This window comes from Trichechus manatus, unplaced genomic scaffold (assembly GCF_000243295.1).
Source record: "Trichechus manatus latirostris isolate Lorelei unplaced genomic scaffold, TriManLat1.0 scaffold00209, whole genome shotgun sequence".
NCBI lineage: Eukaryota > Metazoa > Chordata > Mammalia > Sirenia > Trichechidae > Trichechus > Trichechus manatus.
The window spans coordinates 2924023-2939898 of record NW_004444145.1 but is presented as its reverse complement, the minus strand read 5'-3'; the positions used below and the strand labels follow the sequence as shown (position 1 = coordinate 2939898).

At 42.2% G+C, this 15876-nt stretch overlaps 1 protein-coding gene across 1 annotated transcript in view; it reads right to left on the bottom strand.

The window, feature by feature from the left end:
- Window positions 1–11982, bottom strand: part of SLC4A8 (solute carrier family 4 member 8) — an 83835-nt gene extending 71853 nt beyond the window's left edge. Inside the window, exon 1 of the mRNA XM_004388344.2 lies at window positions 11771–11982. Within this exon, the coding sequence (XP_004388401.1) occupies window positions 11771–11815 (45 nt within the window). The 5' untranslated portion in view covers window positions 11816–11982. The remainder of the gene's footprint in view (window positions 1–11770) is intronic.
- Window positions 11983–15876: the final 3894 nt, after the last annotated feature.

Here is a 15876-nt window from a genome sequence, read left to right as displayed (position 1 = left end):
TTAGAGGGTTAATATGTTGTGGGGTTGTTAACCAATGTCATAAAACAACATGTGTACTACTGTTTCATGAGAAACTACTTGTTCTGTAAGCCTTCACCTGAAGTACAATAAAAAAAAAAAAAAAAGATCTCTTTAAAGTGTTGAAAAGCAAAGATGTCACCTTGAAGACTAATTGCACCTGACCCAAGCCATGGTATTTTCAGTTGCATCATATGCACGCGAAAGCTGGACAATGAATAAGGAAGACAGAATAAGAATTGATGTCTTTGAATTGTGGTGTTAGTGAAGAATATTGACTATACCATGGACTGCCAAAAGAACGAATAAATCTGTCTTGGAAGAGGTACAACCAGAATGCTCCTTAGAAGCAAGGATGGTGAGACTACATCTCACATACTTTGGACATGTTGTCAGGAGGAATCAGTCCCTGGAGAAGGACAACATGCTTGGTAAAGTACAGGGTCAGCGAAAAAGAGGAAGACCCTCAACGAGATGGACTGACACAGTGGCTGCAACAGTGGGCTCAAGCATAACAATGATTGTGAGCATGGCACAAGACCGGGTAGTGTTTTGTTCTGTGGTACATAGGGTTGCTATGAGTTGGAACTGACTCGACAGTACCTAACAACAAGCTGATGGCACAGTGGTTAATAGCTCAGCTGCTAACCAAAAGGTCAGCAGTTCAAATCCACCAGCTGCTCCTTGGAAACGCTATGGGGCAGTGCCACTCTGTCCTATAGGGTCGCTATGAGTGGGAATCCAATCGACGGCAACGGGTTTTGGATAGGGTCGCTAGGAGTCGGCAGTGACTCCACAGCAATGGATTTGGTTTATCCACTCAAAAGGCCTAGAAAAAATGATCAGACAACAGCAATAAGCATCATTAGCACCTAGATTGTGATCTCTTAAAATATCATTTCTACTAAAAGGAACCAGGGCTCCTTGAAAAAATGGCTGATCACAAGTCTGGGGCAGGAAATATACAAGATGAGTCTAAAACATCTTGTCATATCAGATGGCAACGAAGCTCTCAAAGACCACTAGGGTCATGTTGGAAATACTCAGGAGGCAATTTAAAGAAATCCTTTGCCAAAAATAGGTCAATTTGAACATCAATAAGAGTAATAACTGTAACAAACTGAACATATCAAATATGTTAAAATTCATGCATTCACAATGTCACTTAACATATTAACAAGTTGGTCACATTGGAGGATAATGCTAGTGAACCAACTAATTATTTTGAAAACTGGTAAATACTTTATCCTGACTTTCCTATATGAATTGCACCATATAGAGTGGTACCATAGAGCAAATGAGAGAAGTTTCTCATTATAGAAGAGAATAAATAAGAAAGAATAATATTTTTTAAAAGGAATGATAGAATTAGAACATGACCATTTTGCAATCCCTAATGGATCTTAGCATTGCTTTTCAACGGTTGCTAACATCACAAAAAGAGAGACAACCGAACACTACATGCCTCTCAGCTGCTAACTGAAAGGTTGGTGGTTAGAACCCACCAGCCGCTCCATAGGAGAAAGATATGGCAGTCTGCTTATGTAAAGATTTATAGCCTTGGAAATCCTGTGGGGCAGTTCTACTCTGTCTTATAGGGTCACTGTGAGTCAGAATCTACTCAATGGCAATGGGTTTGGTTTGGTAATGGGAGACCATACCACCCCCCATGAGTAGTTTTACCAAATAAATTGTCCCTGAACCTGATCGAGCCTCTAAATACAAATACCAATTTATTGAATATACAGAGAAGCAGAATTCCATGAAAAATAACACCACAGGAATACGGCAAAATCCAGACTGTGGGAAACTCTATAGGACAAATGACTCGTTTTTTGTTTGCTTGTTTGTTGGTTTTAAATAAATAATTGCAAGCAAAGAGACAGAGAAACAGAAATGAAGGTGAAACCAATAGGGTAAAAAAGACTTAACCAACTGCAGTGTGTGAACTTTATTTGAATCCTACTTCTAACAAAAAAAAAATTTTAATGTTAGGACATTTGAGAACAATTGGAAATCTGAACACTGACTAGATGCTTTATAATATTAAAGAAAGTCATTTTCTCCTTAGGTGATACGGTGCTGATTTTTTTAAAGAACCTTTTTATTTTAGAAATGTTGGGGTCCTGGTGGTGCAGCAGTTAAGAGCTATGGCACACTATGGCTGCTAACCAAAAGATTGGCAGTTCAAATCCACCAGCTGCTCCCTGGAAACCCTGTGGAGCAGTTCTACTCCCCGGCAACTCGATGACGATGATCTTTTAGAGATACATACTGAAATATTTACAGATGAAACTGAGAAATCACATATATTTTAAATAATATATTAACTTAAAAATATTCCTTTTTCTTACTTACATTTTATAAAATAATTTTATTCCACGTTTTCAAATGCACCTTCAACATCAGTGTCTTCCTCATCACCAGAGGTGCTTCAATACAATTCTCCAAAGCGTATCCATTTCACTTCCATCTAAGTTGTAAAGACTCTCATTTAAAGTCAAGTCCTTTCTGAGGAATAATCTTTAGGGAGAAAAATCTTGCCTTTAGGTTTGGATTTATTTGGTATTATTATCCTTTAGATCATGAATCCCCTGGCAGCAGGAACCACATTATTTTTCATCCTTATGTTCTCCCAGAGCCCAATACAATAGCTTGCCATTGTAAATAGCCTGCCCTCCTGTAAGTTCCAGAAGGGTAGGTACTATGTCTTAGGTTCACCCAATACTGTATACCTAGTACTACCAAGTACAATATCTGGCACATGGTAAGTATCCAATAAATTTTGATAAAATAAATGTTTATTAGTTTTCTGAACTCTTTCACATATAAATATATATATTATATATACATGTTATATATGTATAAATATGTATATATATAGTTGCTGTTGTTGTTGGTTACCATCGAGTTGATTCCAACTCATGGCAACCCCATGTATGCAGAGTAGAATTGCTCCATAGAGTTTTCAAGGCTGTGACCTTTGGAAGAAGATGGCCAGGCCTGTCTTCGAAGGTGCCTCTGGGTGAGTTCAAACTATATATGTATATGTATATATTTACAGCAATATATAAATTATTGAGAATTTTTTTTTCATGTTGGCTTTCTTACCAGTTTATAATGTCCAGAAGACAAAACCAAAACTCACTACCACTGAGTCGATTCCGACTTATTGTGACCCCATAGGGTTTCCAAGGCTGTAAATCTCTATGGAAGCAGAGTGCCACATCCTTCTCCCTTGGAATCGCTGGTGGTTTAGAACCACCGACATTTTGGTTAGCAGTTGATTGCTTTAACCACTGCGCCACCAGGGACCAATTTATTATAATGCTTGGTACTGTACACAGATACTTGACACAGTGGGAGTTAGGAAAAAGGAAGGAAGGAAGAAAGGAAGTATTGATTCATTTCTTGACTGGCTAAGACTATAAAAGTAATGATATGAAGAGCAAGGTTAATCATCTGGAAAATTCAGGTTGAAAAATTGACCACTGGAAGAAAAGAATTGTTGTTGTTTGTTAGTTTCCTTAATTTAGATTGGTTAACCACAGCCTACATTCACTGAATAATTGTTCATCCACTTTGTCTTGTCAAAGACAACAGAACCATTTTAATAACCATTAGCCAAAGCATTTGAAAAGTCAGGCATGAATGTGAATGTGTGGACCTTGTTTGGATTCTGGTTCAAATAAACCGTTAAAGAAAAAAAAATTGCAAGGCACTCACAGAAATTTAAACAACTAAGCGGAAGTTTTATTATATTTAGTAATTATTTTTACTTTTTTAAGGGTGATAATAATATTGTGATATGATGATTATGTCATTTTTTAAAGGGTATTTAATCTTTGGTAATACATACTGAAGTTTTTATTGATGGCTGGGATTTGCTTCAAAATAATGGGGGAGGTGGGTTGAAGAATGAGTGGAGACATAAATGAAGCAAGATTGGTTATCTGTTAATTGTTGAAACCAGGTCATAGGTACATGAGGGTCTATTATGCAAGTCTCTCTACTTTGGTATATGCTTAACATGTTCCATAAATGTCAAGCATATACAAAGTTTGTTTAAAATCATTATAAAAATGAAAAGAAAAAAAATCAGATCTCATTGGTCTTAGTTGTTGCAGATTCCTCAGCAGTTAGTTATTATTTCCTATAACGCAGTACCGTTGTTTACGGCAAAGAGGATTTCGTAACCTGAGGTCCATGGATTTCTAGGGTATCTATGCATGGGCTTCAGAGGATCTGTGTGAATATGTGTGTATATTTTTCTTGGGAAAGGTTCCATAACGTTCCTCATATTCTCAGAGGAACTTGTGACCAAGATTAGAACCATGAGAATCACATTATATAAGCTTAGGATAAAAAGGAAAGGAGGGAGGAAGGCATGGAGGGAAAGAAGGTGAACTAGAGAAAAGGCTCTGTTTCCAAATATCCTCTTTTTCATTACTGTACTTCCCCTACCCTGCTGAAGTGACTGACTTGGTAAATGTGAATTGATTTGAGTTGCCTAACCCAAGGACTAGATAAGATAAAAAGAACTAAGGCAGTTAAACACATATTAAAACATTGAAATTGCACGGCAGACCTTGAGAGAGAAACATTGCTATGAGCCTTAAAAAAATGAATTACTTATAGCTGAGTAACACACCAGATTCTGACTTATGTTAATGGACAAATTAAAAGGCAGAGGGGAAGGGCTAAGTCTTACAAACTGGCCCCAGCTCCTGGAAGCAGCTACAGAGGTTGTAGTGGGAGTGGAGTGGGGAGCCAGCCTGGAGCCATCTCTCCCTGACATACCTCTCGTGCTGCTCCACCCTAGACGTGCCCAAACTAAACCCTGCCTACTTATCTGCTGTCAGTCTCAAATTTCTTACCTCCAAAGACGCTTTTCATCTCCCCCACCGTCCAAAGGATCGGATGTTTTCAAAGATTGTATCTAACACCTCCCAGTCCCAATCCCTGGCATGATTAAAAAGTCAGCCTTTATTGAGTCCTGATACATTTAACCATTTTCAAATTAACAAATATAAAGATGACTTGCGGAATTCCTAATTAGTGAATTGAATTGGTAAATTACTATTAACAAATATTTACTGAACACTTATTACATGCCTAGCATTGTGCTAAGAATTTTACATATACTTTCTCACTTAAGCTTCACAATAGTCTCAAATCAAGGCTAAGATCTCACAAGAGCTAAACGGGATAGGCAGAACTCCAACTCAAGTCTGTCTGGGCTCATTACATGCTAACATCGCCAAAAGTAAATAATCTGGGCATTTTACAGAGCTTAGGTCACCTAATCATGGCTTAGTGTCCACAATAAGAATAGCTCAAGATTCACCTTATTACTTTCTTAAATCTTTAGTGCTCCAGAACCTTAGACTTCTAAGTGCCATTTTACTAACCAGAGCTTCAATAATTCTCCAATTCCTTATTCCCTTCCACCTTCCCCTTCACCCAGCAGAACCTCTGAGTGTTGGTCCCTTGTATACCCTGTTACTAAACCTGACCCACAGACCCCAACTCTCTGACACCCTCAATTTGACTTCCCCACTGAATGGAGACAACCTATAGCAAGAGAAAAAGGTTCCACGATGACTCGCATAGCTGCTCCAGACTTTCCATGTAAGGCAGTCATGATCTGCCTATTCTGACTCTTCAGCAGCCTACTAGGGAACTATAATTCCAAAACAGCTCTGGTTTCTCAGAGATTCTTTTATTGAACCCCACCTGCAGTCACTCTTGTTTGTTATAGATTTCTAGTTAGTACACCTAAAGATGTACACATCCTCATCCCTAGAACCTGTGAATATGTTACCTTAATGGCAAAGGGGAATTACAGTTGCAGATGGAAGTAAGGTTGTTAACCAGTCAACTTTAAAATAGGGAGCTAATCCTTGATTATCCAGGTGGGCTCAATGTAATCACAAGGATCCTTAAAGTAGAACAGGGAAGCAGAAGCATAGGGTGAGAGAAAGAGATGTGATGACAGAAGCAGGGTCTGAGAGATGCAATGTTGCTAGCTCTGAAGATGGTGGAAGGGGACTATGAGCTAAGGAATATGTGAGGCCTCTGGAAGCTGGAAAAGGTGAGGAAATGGATTCTTTCCTAGCGTCTCCAGAAAGAAATGCAGCCATGCAAATACCTTGATTTTAGCCCAGTGAGACTGGTGTCGGACTTCTGAACTATAGAACTGTAAGATAATAAATTTGTGTCATTAAAACCACGAAATGTGTGGTAATTTGTTACAGCAGTGGTAGAAAACCAGGGCTTTCAACCGGTTCATTCCAGTTTGAGCCCCTACTAAGAATTTGCATTTCAAACAAGTTCTCAGGCGATGCTAATGCTGCTGGTTAGGGAACAATTCTGGGAACCACTTGCAGAACAGTGGTTCTCAAAATCTATTATACATAAGAATCACCTAGGGATCTTGTTAAAATGTAGATTCTGATTTAGTATATCTGGGGTAGAAATGCAAAATTCTCAGCAGGGGTTTGAACCAGAATGAACTGGTTAGAAGCCCTGTAAAACAAATACATACATCATGGCCTCCTAACTGCCAAGGTCAGAGTAAACTTGTTACTACCTTGTGGGAGAAAACCAACCTCTCCATTATCTAAGATTTGTTGCTGTTACCTAGCAGCAGATTTACAATAAACACAATTGCTTTTCTGTGTCCTGATTATTACTGTGGCAGGCTTGACTACTGAGAGCTCTGTCTACTGTGCCAAGACAAACCACGAGCTAAGACAATTATCTACAAATTTTGGAGGAAGTAAATTTGCAGACTGAATTGTCCTTTAAACTGCCTCAATTCTCTGCTTGGCAAGTCAGCCCACACTCTCCTACTGAAGCTCCCCAGCAGAGCTGGTAAAGCCAGGCAAAGAGAATGCCCCCAGGTTCCCGGATTCTCACGTACAGAAAGAACGCCTAAGTGTGGAGGAAGGGAACTATAAGCCAGGAGAGAGGGTAGAGGAGTATGTGTAATACAATGTGTTGAGAGGAGAAACTGCCATATTTGATACTTTTGCTCAATAACATTCAGCAAATATTTACTGACTGCTTTCCAAAGACTGGCCATAACCCTCAGAAAAATTGACCTGTGCTCTGAAGAGCCATTCATTCACTCGGCAAATATTTACTGAGCTCCAACATGGGCCAGAGTCACTAGAATTCAGGTCTCCTTCAGGAACTCTTGTCTTGGAGTTTTCCCAGGTCCACCATAAGACATCCTCTTTCCATCAGCCATGCTTACCAATTATTATCCATTCACCAGGTTTGTTATTCTAAAGATATCTGCATAATTTTCCATTCTGAGCAGGCCTGATCCACATAAACGCCTTGGTAATTTCACAAATTCACTCACTCGCTCCTCTGCCACCTCCACCCTCCCTGAACGCGCCTACAGGTCTCAGCACCACTTGGCTCAAATGCAGAGGGTTCCAACCTTTCTAGCCTTCTCCTCCAGCACGTTTGTCTGCTCAGTTCTGACAGTGCTCTTCTGGAAGGCTGTGAAGCTGAAAGATATCTCAGTTCCAGTCCAAACTATGTGCTTTCCCTAAAGCTTTCTGATCTTCCTCCTCCATTACTACCCCCACTGACTCTCAAAATTTCAATAACCACCTCCACACATCTCATCAAAATTCAATAATCAGGCCTTCACTAACTCATCATAAATTATACCAACAGCCTCATAGCTGGCCTCTCGTTCCAGTCTCTCCCCACGCTAATGTATCCTTTGTACACCTTAGCACACATATCTTCCCAAGCACTTATTAAGTGCTCACTCAGAGCCAGCACTGATTAGGTGTTAGAGCCACAAGCTGCAGTAATGCAGAGTGATGATGGGCACATCCTGTGGAGAAAGGCTGCTCTGGCTATGGCAGAGCCAAAGGCAGCCCTACCACTTATTAGAGTTTACTTCACCCCTCTGAGTCCTGATTCCCTTGTCTGGATAATGGAGATAATAAGGATACCGCCCTCTCAGGGTGATTGTGAGATTTAAATGAGATAATTCATAGGAAGCATGTAGCACAGTACCTGGCACATGACAAGCACTCAGTAAACGTTAACTAAACAACAACAACAAAGGGAGCTCTCAGGTTAGCAGCAGAGACAAACATGTACGCTCCACAAGTAAGGGGTGGGAGGAATGACAGCACTTGGTGGGTGCTGTGAGCAGAGAAAGGAGTCCTGGTGGCACAGAGGTTAAGTGCTCGGCTGAGAACCAAAGGTTGGCAGTTGGAGCCACCAACCACACTGCAGGAGAAAGATGTGGCAGTCTGCTTCTGTAAAGGTTACAGCCTTGGAAACCCTGTGAGGTAGGTCTACTCTGTCCTATAGGGTTGCTGTTCAGTTGGAAATTGACTAGAGGGCAATGGGTTTTTTTGGGTAAGCAGAGAAGACTGAGTAACAAATTCTGATACAGTGATACGGAGCAGACCTCGAAGGTTAAAAGAAAGTTTTCTAGGTGTAGAAGAGTGGAAAGATTTTCTAGCTGGAACTTCTGAGCAAAGGCATGGCAGCATAGAAGGGAGAGCTTTGTGTAATCAAGCAATAGCCAACTGTGGCTCTGTGCTAATCCTGACTAGACCATGAGTTCCCTGAGAGGCACCTTGGCTTTGGATACGGTAGAGTTGTTCATTTATTCACGCAATTGAGCACCTGGTATTTTATATCAGGCACTGTGCTAGATGACAAAGTTTTCTGCCTGGTCCCTGCCCTCATGAAGCTTATATTCAAGCAGATAATAAATAAGACATCAAAATAAGAACACTTCAAATAAGTTAAATGTACTATTAACAAAATAAAACAGGATCATATGAAAGGGAGTGACTGGTGGGGTCAGGGAAAGCCACCCTGAGAAGGTGACATTTGAGTTGGGTCATGAGAAGGCCTGGGTGGAAGTGTCCTAGGTAGAAGGAACAATAAGAACAAAGGTCCTGTGGCACAAAGGGCTTGCCATATTGAAGAAAGAAAAAAAAAAGCCAGTGTAGCAGTGCATAATGACAGAGTGGAGGGGAGGTGGTTAGGGAGGTGGGCAGGGCCCTAATCACATAAAAGTTTGGTAGGCCATGATAAGGATTTTGGATTTGATTCTAAAACACAATGGGAAGCTTCTGAAGGGTTTCAAGATAGGATATGACATGATCTGATTTGTGTTTTTAGAAGCTCCCTCTTGTTTCTGGACACCCCAGTGGTGTAGTGGTTAAGTGCTATGGTCGCTAACCAAAAGGTCGGTAGTTTGAATTCACCAGGAGCTCCTTGGAAACTCTATAGGGCAGTTCTACTCTGTCCTATAGGGTCACTCTGAGTCGGAGTCGACTCAACGGCAACAAGTTGGTTTTTTCTCTTGTTGCTATGTGGTGAGTGGACTGTAGAGGGGCAAGAGAGGAAGCGAGAGAACAGATAGGAGGCTAGTGCAGTAACCCAAGCCAGAGAAAAGAGCATAGGGTTCTACTGAGATGTGATGTCTGGAATTTCTCTGTCTCTACATCAAGTTACACAATCTACTCCCTTTGCAAGCCTAGCTGGGCACAGAAGAGGCAGAACTGGTCATTTTCAGTTGGTTGACAGTGTCTCCTCCAATTCATTCCTATTTCCTTTCCCCTTCTACCCTCATTCTCTTTTCCTCCATATATCTCAAGTTCCTATTTGCTCATCACCTGACTCCAGCCTTCATGAGGTCCTAATGTTCCTACTCTATTCCTTTCCCTCTCCTCACCTCACCAACCCATGAAAGTTTTACCAACTACATGAAAAGGAGATAATTATTTTCTATCCTAGCCCAGAAGCATTCAGGAATTATCATTTTCACAAAGTATTAATAGAAGTCTAAGGGCTATTATGCCCTTGATAATCTCATCTGCGCACATTCTGCATGTTAAGGACAGTCTCCTTACATTCACCCTCCAGTGTTCTCCCCCAATGCAGTCAGAGAAATCTTTCAAAAGGAAAATCTGATCATGATCTTTTGTTCTCTTTCTTCCACTCTCTTCCCCTCCCTCCCTCCCTCCTTCCCTCCTCTCCCTTGCATAAACCCCTTCAAGTGGCTTCCCCTTGTATCATCAGGTAAATACCACCTTCCTCAACCTGAACTCTGCATGCTATGCATCTCACACCACTCCTCTCATTGCTCCCTGCGGCTCCAGGCACACTGGCCTTCTTTCAGGTCTTCTAACCAGATGTGCCCCTTTCTGCCACAGGACCTTTGTATATACTATTCCCTTTGCCTCCAAGCCTCTTTGATCTCCTTCTTCTCTCAGTTGACACTTCAGATCTTTAGATCTTTGCCTAAATTTTCTTCCTTAGTAAAATCTTCTCTGATCTGGTACTCAGGCTGGAACCACTGTTACACACACTCATAGCACTGCCTTTCTATCAAAGTACTCACCATAGTTTATAATAATATATTTACGTGTGTGATTATTTGATTAAAAATAGTCATTTCCCCCAGAGATGTTAAGCTACAAGAGGGCAAGAACATTGCCTATTTTTGTTCACCATTGTATCCCAGAGATTAGGCCCTCAATAAATATGGGAGGACTAGATATGGCAAGATTTTCCAAAATCTTCAATATGATTCCTTTTTTGGCTAAGCAAGCTAAGAGGGAACTACAGATATTCCAGAAACAAACTGTTACCAGGAAGAGGACAGAGCCAGCATCTGATACTTATTTTGCTGCAAACTCAGTGTTTGCCCTGCTCCCTTCCAGAAACCATCCCTGACGTCAACATGGCACTTGTTTCCAAGACTTGTCATCCTTCCTAAAACAGTCCATCCTCCTCACAGCCTTCAGCTTCAGACGTGACCAACCTTTAACCCCTTTTCTCCAGGGCAGTAACTCTCCCACCTGATTGCACAGAAAAGGGGGAGTGAGAATTCAAGGAGCTACCACTCACTCGCTGGCTGTTGCACAATAAACATTATTTCACAAAGCCTTTTCACAAATACCACCTCATTTGATCCTCAAAACAAACCTGTGAGGTAAACAAGGCAGATATTATCATTCCCATTTTAAAAGATGGGGAAACTGAGGTTCAAAGAGGCAAGTGACTTACTCAAGGTCACTAAGCCTGTGCAAGGTAGATGTAGGATTTGAACCTACAAACTCTGACACCAAGCCCAATGCTTTGTCTTACATCAGCCACCTCGACAGGTCGGTTATCAGTTACTTAAACTTGGTGTTCTCATTCTCCTAAATAAACACATCTGTTCCTGACCCCAGGCTATTTCTGCTTCCCCCTACCTAGAACTTGTCAGATGTCCGTGCAATGGGGTGGAGGGAGTCACAAAGCTGGGCTACACAAACGGGGTTTGGTCCCAGTAGCCAGTCTTTCCAGCTCTTCCTCTGAGGCAGAGGAAGAACCAGGAGTCCAGAAATAAAAACACAAAGAGCGGACCTGCTCTACCAGAGCAGGGTTCCTGGCTACCCTTTCTCCCACATGGCAGTGCGAGGCCAGCAGCCGGCCTCTCCCGACAGGGAAGACCTGAGGAGACAGAGGTCACCGCCAGCCGGCCGTCAGAGATGCGGCAGTGATCAGCCGGCTCCCAGGTTCGGCCCAAGGTCACCCTCCCGCAGCGCCCGCCCGATCCCCAATCGCCCGGAGCGCCCCCTAGAGTCCCAGGCTGGCCTCCCCTCGCCCTCAGGGAGTGGCCTGAAGACAGCTTGGGGGCAGAACGAAGGAGGGTGGGCAGAGGATGAGGAGGCTGAGCCCCGGGGAGGGGCGGGAGGCGGGGCCCTACCTGATAACTGAGGACGCCGTCCCGCTCGTTACTCCCGGCCGGCATGGCGGAGTCCAGCTACGTCTCGCCCTAGGGTTCCAGGCCGAGCGTCAGCAGCCCGCGCACTCTGGTCGGGTCTGAGAGGATCGCCTGAGCGGCGACCCCAACCTTGGAGCCAACGGTCAACCATCAACCGCCGCCGCCTCCATAGCCACCGGTCCTCGAGGCATCCGCCGCAGCCAATCAGCGCGAGGCCTTTGCAGCCAATCAGTGTGTGGAGCACCAGAGGACGCTGTCCGCCGGTACCCTGGGCTACCAGGAGAAGGAGGGAGCCCGGGAACCAACCGCTCCAGGGCCGGTTGCCGTGGAAACCGCCTCCCTCCCTTCAGGGGCCTCTGGGCTTGAAGGTCCTTCCAGCTGCTTGCTAGAAATTGAAAATCTCATGCTTCTATTTGCGACTGCATCTGACCCTTTGTCGCTTTTGTGTATTCTGATTTTATTCCTTGGGAGTTGATTTTTAAATGCTGGGGGATTCCGCCCCTAGAGATTCAAGAATGGAGTAATTGAAGATGAGGAGAGAGGGCCTTCTAAAATTGTTAATCCCAGAGCTAGTGGCCAGATTAAAAAGCATTAAAGAGAGCAGCCAGGCAGTGATCAAGCCCCCTGCACAGACTCACTCTGATTTAGGTCTTCTTCTTGGGTCTCAGATTGGCAACAAAAAGGACAGAACTGAGCTAAGCATGATTGTAATTCCACAAGAAAATGCTTCCAACTCTTCCAAGAAATGACCTAAAGCAAATTATTTAACAACAGAAGAACTAAGGCAAGGTTAGAATATCATGAGCAATGCATTCAGTTTGATTTAGGTTTCAAAGAAAAGAAAGACTGGCTAAAATTCTTTATATGCACTATCAGATCAGACTGTAGGTGAGTGCCACTGATGGGGGAAAGGGAATCGTTGTAAATAACGATTTACAGCCTCCGAAAAAGCGACCCTTGGAGGACATAGTCTGATACATGTTTATATTCGTTTCCTAGAGCTGCAGTAACAAGCTATTACAAATTGGGTGACTTATAAGAACTGAAATTTATTGTCTCAGTTCTGGAGACTAGTATTCTGAATTCAGGTTGTTGGCAGGGCTATGTTCTCTCAGAAGGCTCTAGGGGAAGGTTGTTCCTTGTCTCTCCTTCTGGTAGCCCCAGGTGTTACTTGGCATTCCTTGGTTTGTAGATGAAGCTTCACATGGCAGTCTTACCCCTGTGTGTCTCTCTGTGTCTCTCGTCCTCTTTTATAAGGATACCACTGAGGATAAGACCCATCTTACGGCTGAATGACCTCATGTTAACTAATACCATCTTCAATAACCCTATTTCCAAACAAGGTCACATTCACAGGTACAGGGGTTACGATTTCAACATATCTTTTTGGGTAACATAATCTATAACAATGTTAGAGTTTCCTCCCCTGCACACCACTCCCTGCATCAGCCCTGATGAATCTGAAACAAGGTTGCACTTCAGTGTCCCTAAAGCAGGACAGTATTTCTGGTCTCCTGTCTAAGGCTGAGTCTTAGTGTTTATTGCCACAGTGTCTGTCAATCTCTTCACTAATCCTCTCCCTTGAATCTGGAATTCACAGCCTACCCTCATCCCCATTTCACCCATCAAAGTCGTAACCATCCTTTAAAGTCAATATCAAAAGCCACTTCTTCCAAGAAGCCTTTCCTTACTCCTCTCTCCCTCCACTGAATTCTCATGGCACTTCATACATTTCTTATAGCAGTTACCATGCTGCGGTTATTTAAGGACTTTATTTGTATGTCGACTTTAGCTTACTATAATATTATAATTTCTTTGAAGGCAATGATAATTTTTCTTATGCCCTTTTGTATACTCCACAGAGTTTAGAAGAATGCTGGGCACCTAAAAATGATGGCATAATAAAAAATGAACTGAACATCTACTCTGTACAGGCCCAAGTAGCACTGAAGATGCAGAGAAATATCATACATGTCTCCAAGGGGTGGGATGTGAATTTCAGATTCAAAGGAGAGGATTAGTGAAGAGATTGACACTGTGGCAACAAACACTAAGGCTAAGCAGGGAAAGAGGATAGACATTAATAAAATGACAACATAACAGAGCATAGAATAAGAGCCATATGAGTCTAAGCAGGGAAACACAACATACATTAATAAAATGACAACATAATAGAGCATAGAATAACAGCCATATGAGTGATACAGATTACAAAGACTATAAAAGTTCAGAAGAGAGAAGGATCTTTACAACTTGGGGCACTTCAGGAAAGTGAAACAGAGGACATGGGTTTGAGCCAAATCTGAAAACATGGGTAAATTTTAGTTGAGCTAAGTAGATTCAACATTTCAAATCTTGGGCAAAGACTTAGGAATAAGAATGCACGTGGCCCATTCAGGGCAGCTGCAATTTGAGCTAAAGGAGAAAGTGTTGGAGAAAAGCATTAGGAAGTAAAAGTAGTGATCAAATTGGGGAGAGGCAGCTAATTAGTTTGAACTTTGTTTTTCTTATATAGGACACTGAAGAAGTTTTAGAGAACCCTTCCATGTGCCAGGCCCCGGGTTTAATGGTGTAAATGCATTGTGTCATTTAATATAGCATCCCTATTATTTCCCCCATTTCACTGATAAGAAAACTGAGGCTCAGAGAAGTTAAACAACTTTCTTAAGGTCAAGCAGTCATTAAGCTGGGATTAAATCATTCAATTATTAATTCGAAACATATTTACTAAGAACCTATACATCAAGCCCTGTGTTGGGTGTTGGGGAAAGAGCAACAAGAGAGTTCTTGCCCTCTTGAGCCTTACAATTTAGTGGGGAGACAGTAAGCAAATAAACAAGATAATTACAGGATATGAAAACTGCTGTGGTGGCACAGTTGTTAAGCACTTGGCTGCTAACCGAAAGGTCAGCAGTTGGAACTCCCAGAGGCTCTGGAGAAGAAAAGATCTGGTGATCTGCTCCCATAAAGATTACAGCCTAGCTGCGGGGAGACTGGAACTCTTATGCACTGCTGGTGGGAATGCAAAATGATACAACCATTTAGGAAAACGATATGGTGCTTTCTTAGAAAGCTAGAAATAGAAATACCATACGATCCAGCAATCTCACTCCTGGAATATATCCTAGAGAAATAAGAGCCATAACATGAATAGACATATGCTCACCCATGTTCATTGCAGCATTGTTCACAATAGAAAAAAGATGGAAACAATCTAGATGCCCATCAACAGATGAATGGATAAACAAATTATAGCACATACACACAATGGAGTATTATGCAACGATAAAGAACAATGACCAATCTGTGAAGTATCTCATAACATGGATGAAACTGGAAGACATTATGCTGAATGAAATAAGTCAATCACAAAAGGACAAATATTGTGTGAGTCCTCCACTGTAAAAATTCATGAAAAAGTTTACACACAAAAAGAAACAATCTTTGATGGTTATGAGGGATGAGAGGGGTTGCGGGGGGAATACTAAATAGACAACAGATAAGTGGTAGCTTTGGTGAAGGGTAAGACAGTACACAATACTGGGGAAGCCAGGGCAACTTGCACAAGGAAAGGTCATGAAAGCTCCATAAACACATCCCTGAGGGACCGAATTGCTGGGCAGAAGGCTGTGGGACCATGGCCTCGAGGAACATCTAGCTCAATTGGCATAACACTGTTTATAAAGAAAATGTTCTACATTCTACCTTGGTGAGTAGCATCTGGGATCTTTAAAGCCTGTGAGCAGCCATCTAAGATGCTCCACTGGTCTCACCACTTAGGGAGCAAGGGAGAATAAAGAAAACAGATATAAGGAAAAGCTCAGTCCAAAGGACTAATGGTCCACAACTACCACAGCCTCCACCAGACTGAGTCCAGAACAACTAGATGGTGCCCTGCTACCACCACTGACTGCTTTGACCAGGATCACAACAGAGGGTCCCGGATAGAGCTGGAGAAAAATGTAAAACAAAATTCTAACTCACAAGAAAAGATCAGACTTACTGGCCTGACAAATAAATACTGGAGAAGCCCTGAGAGTATGGCCCTCGGACACCCTTTTTGCTCAGTAATGAAGTCACTTCCAAGG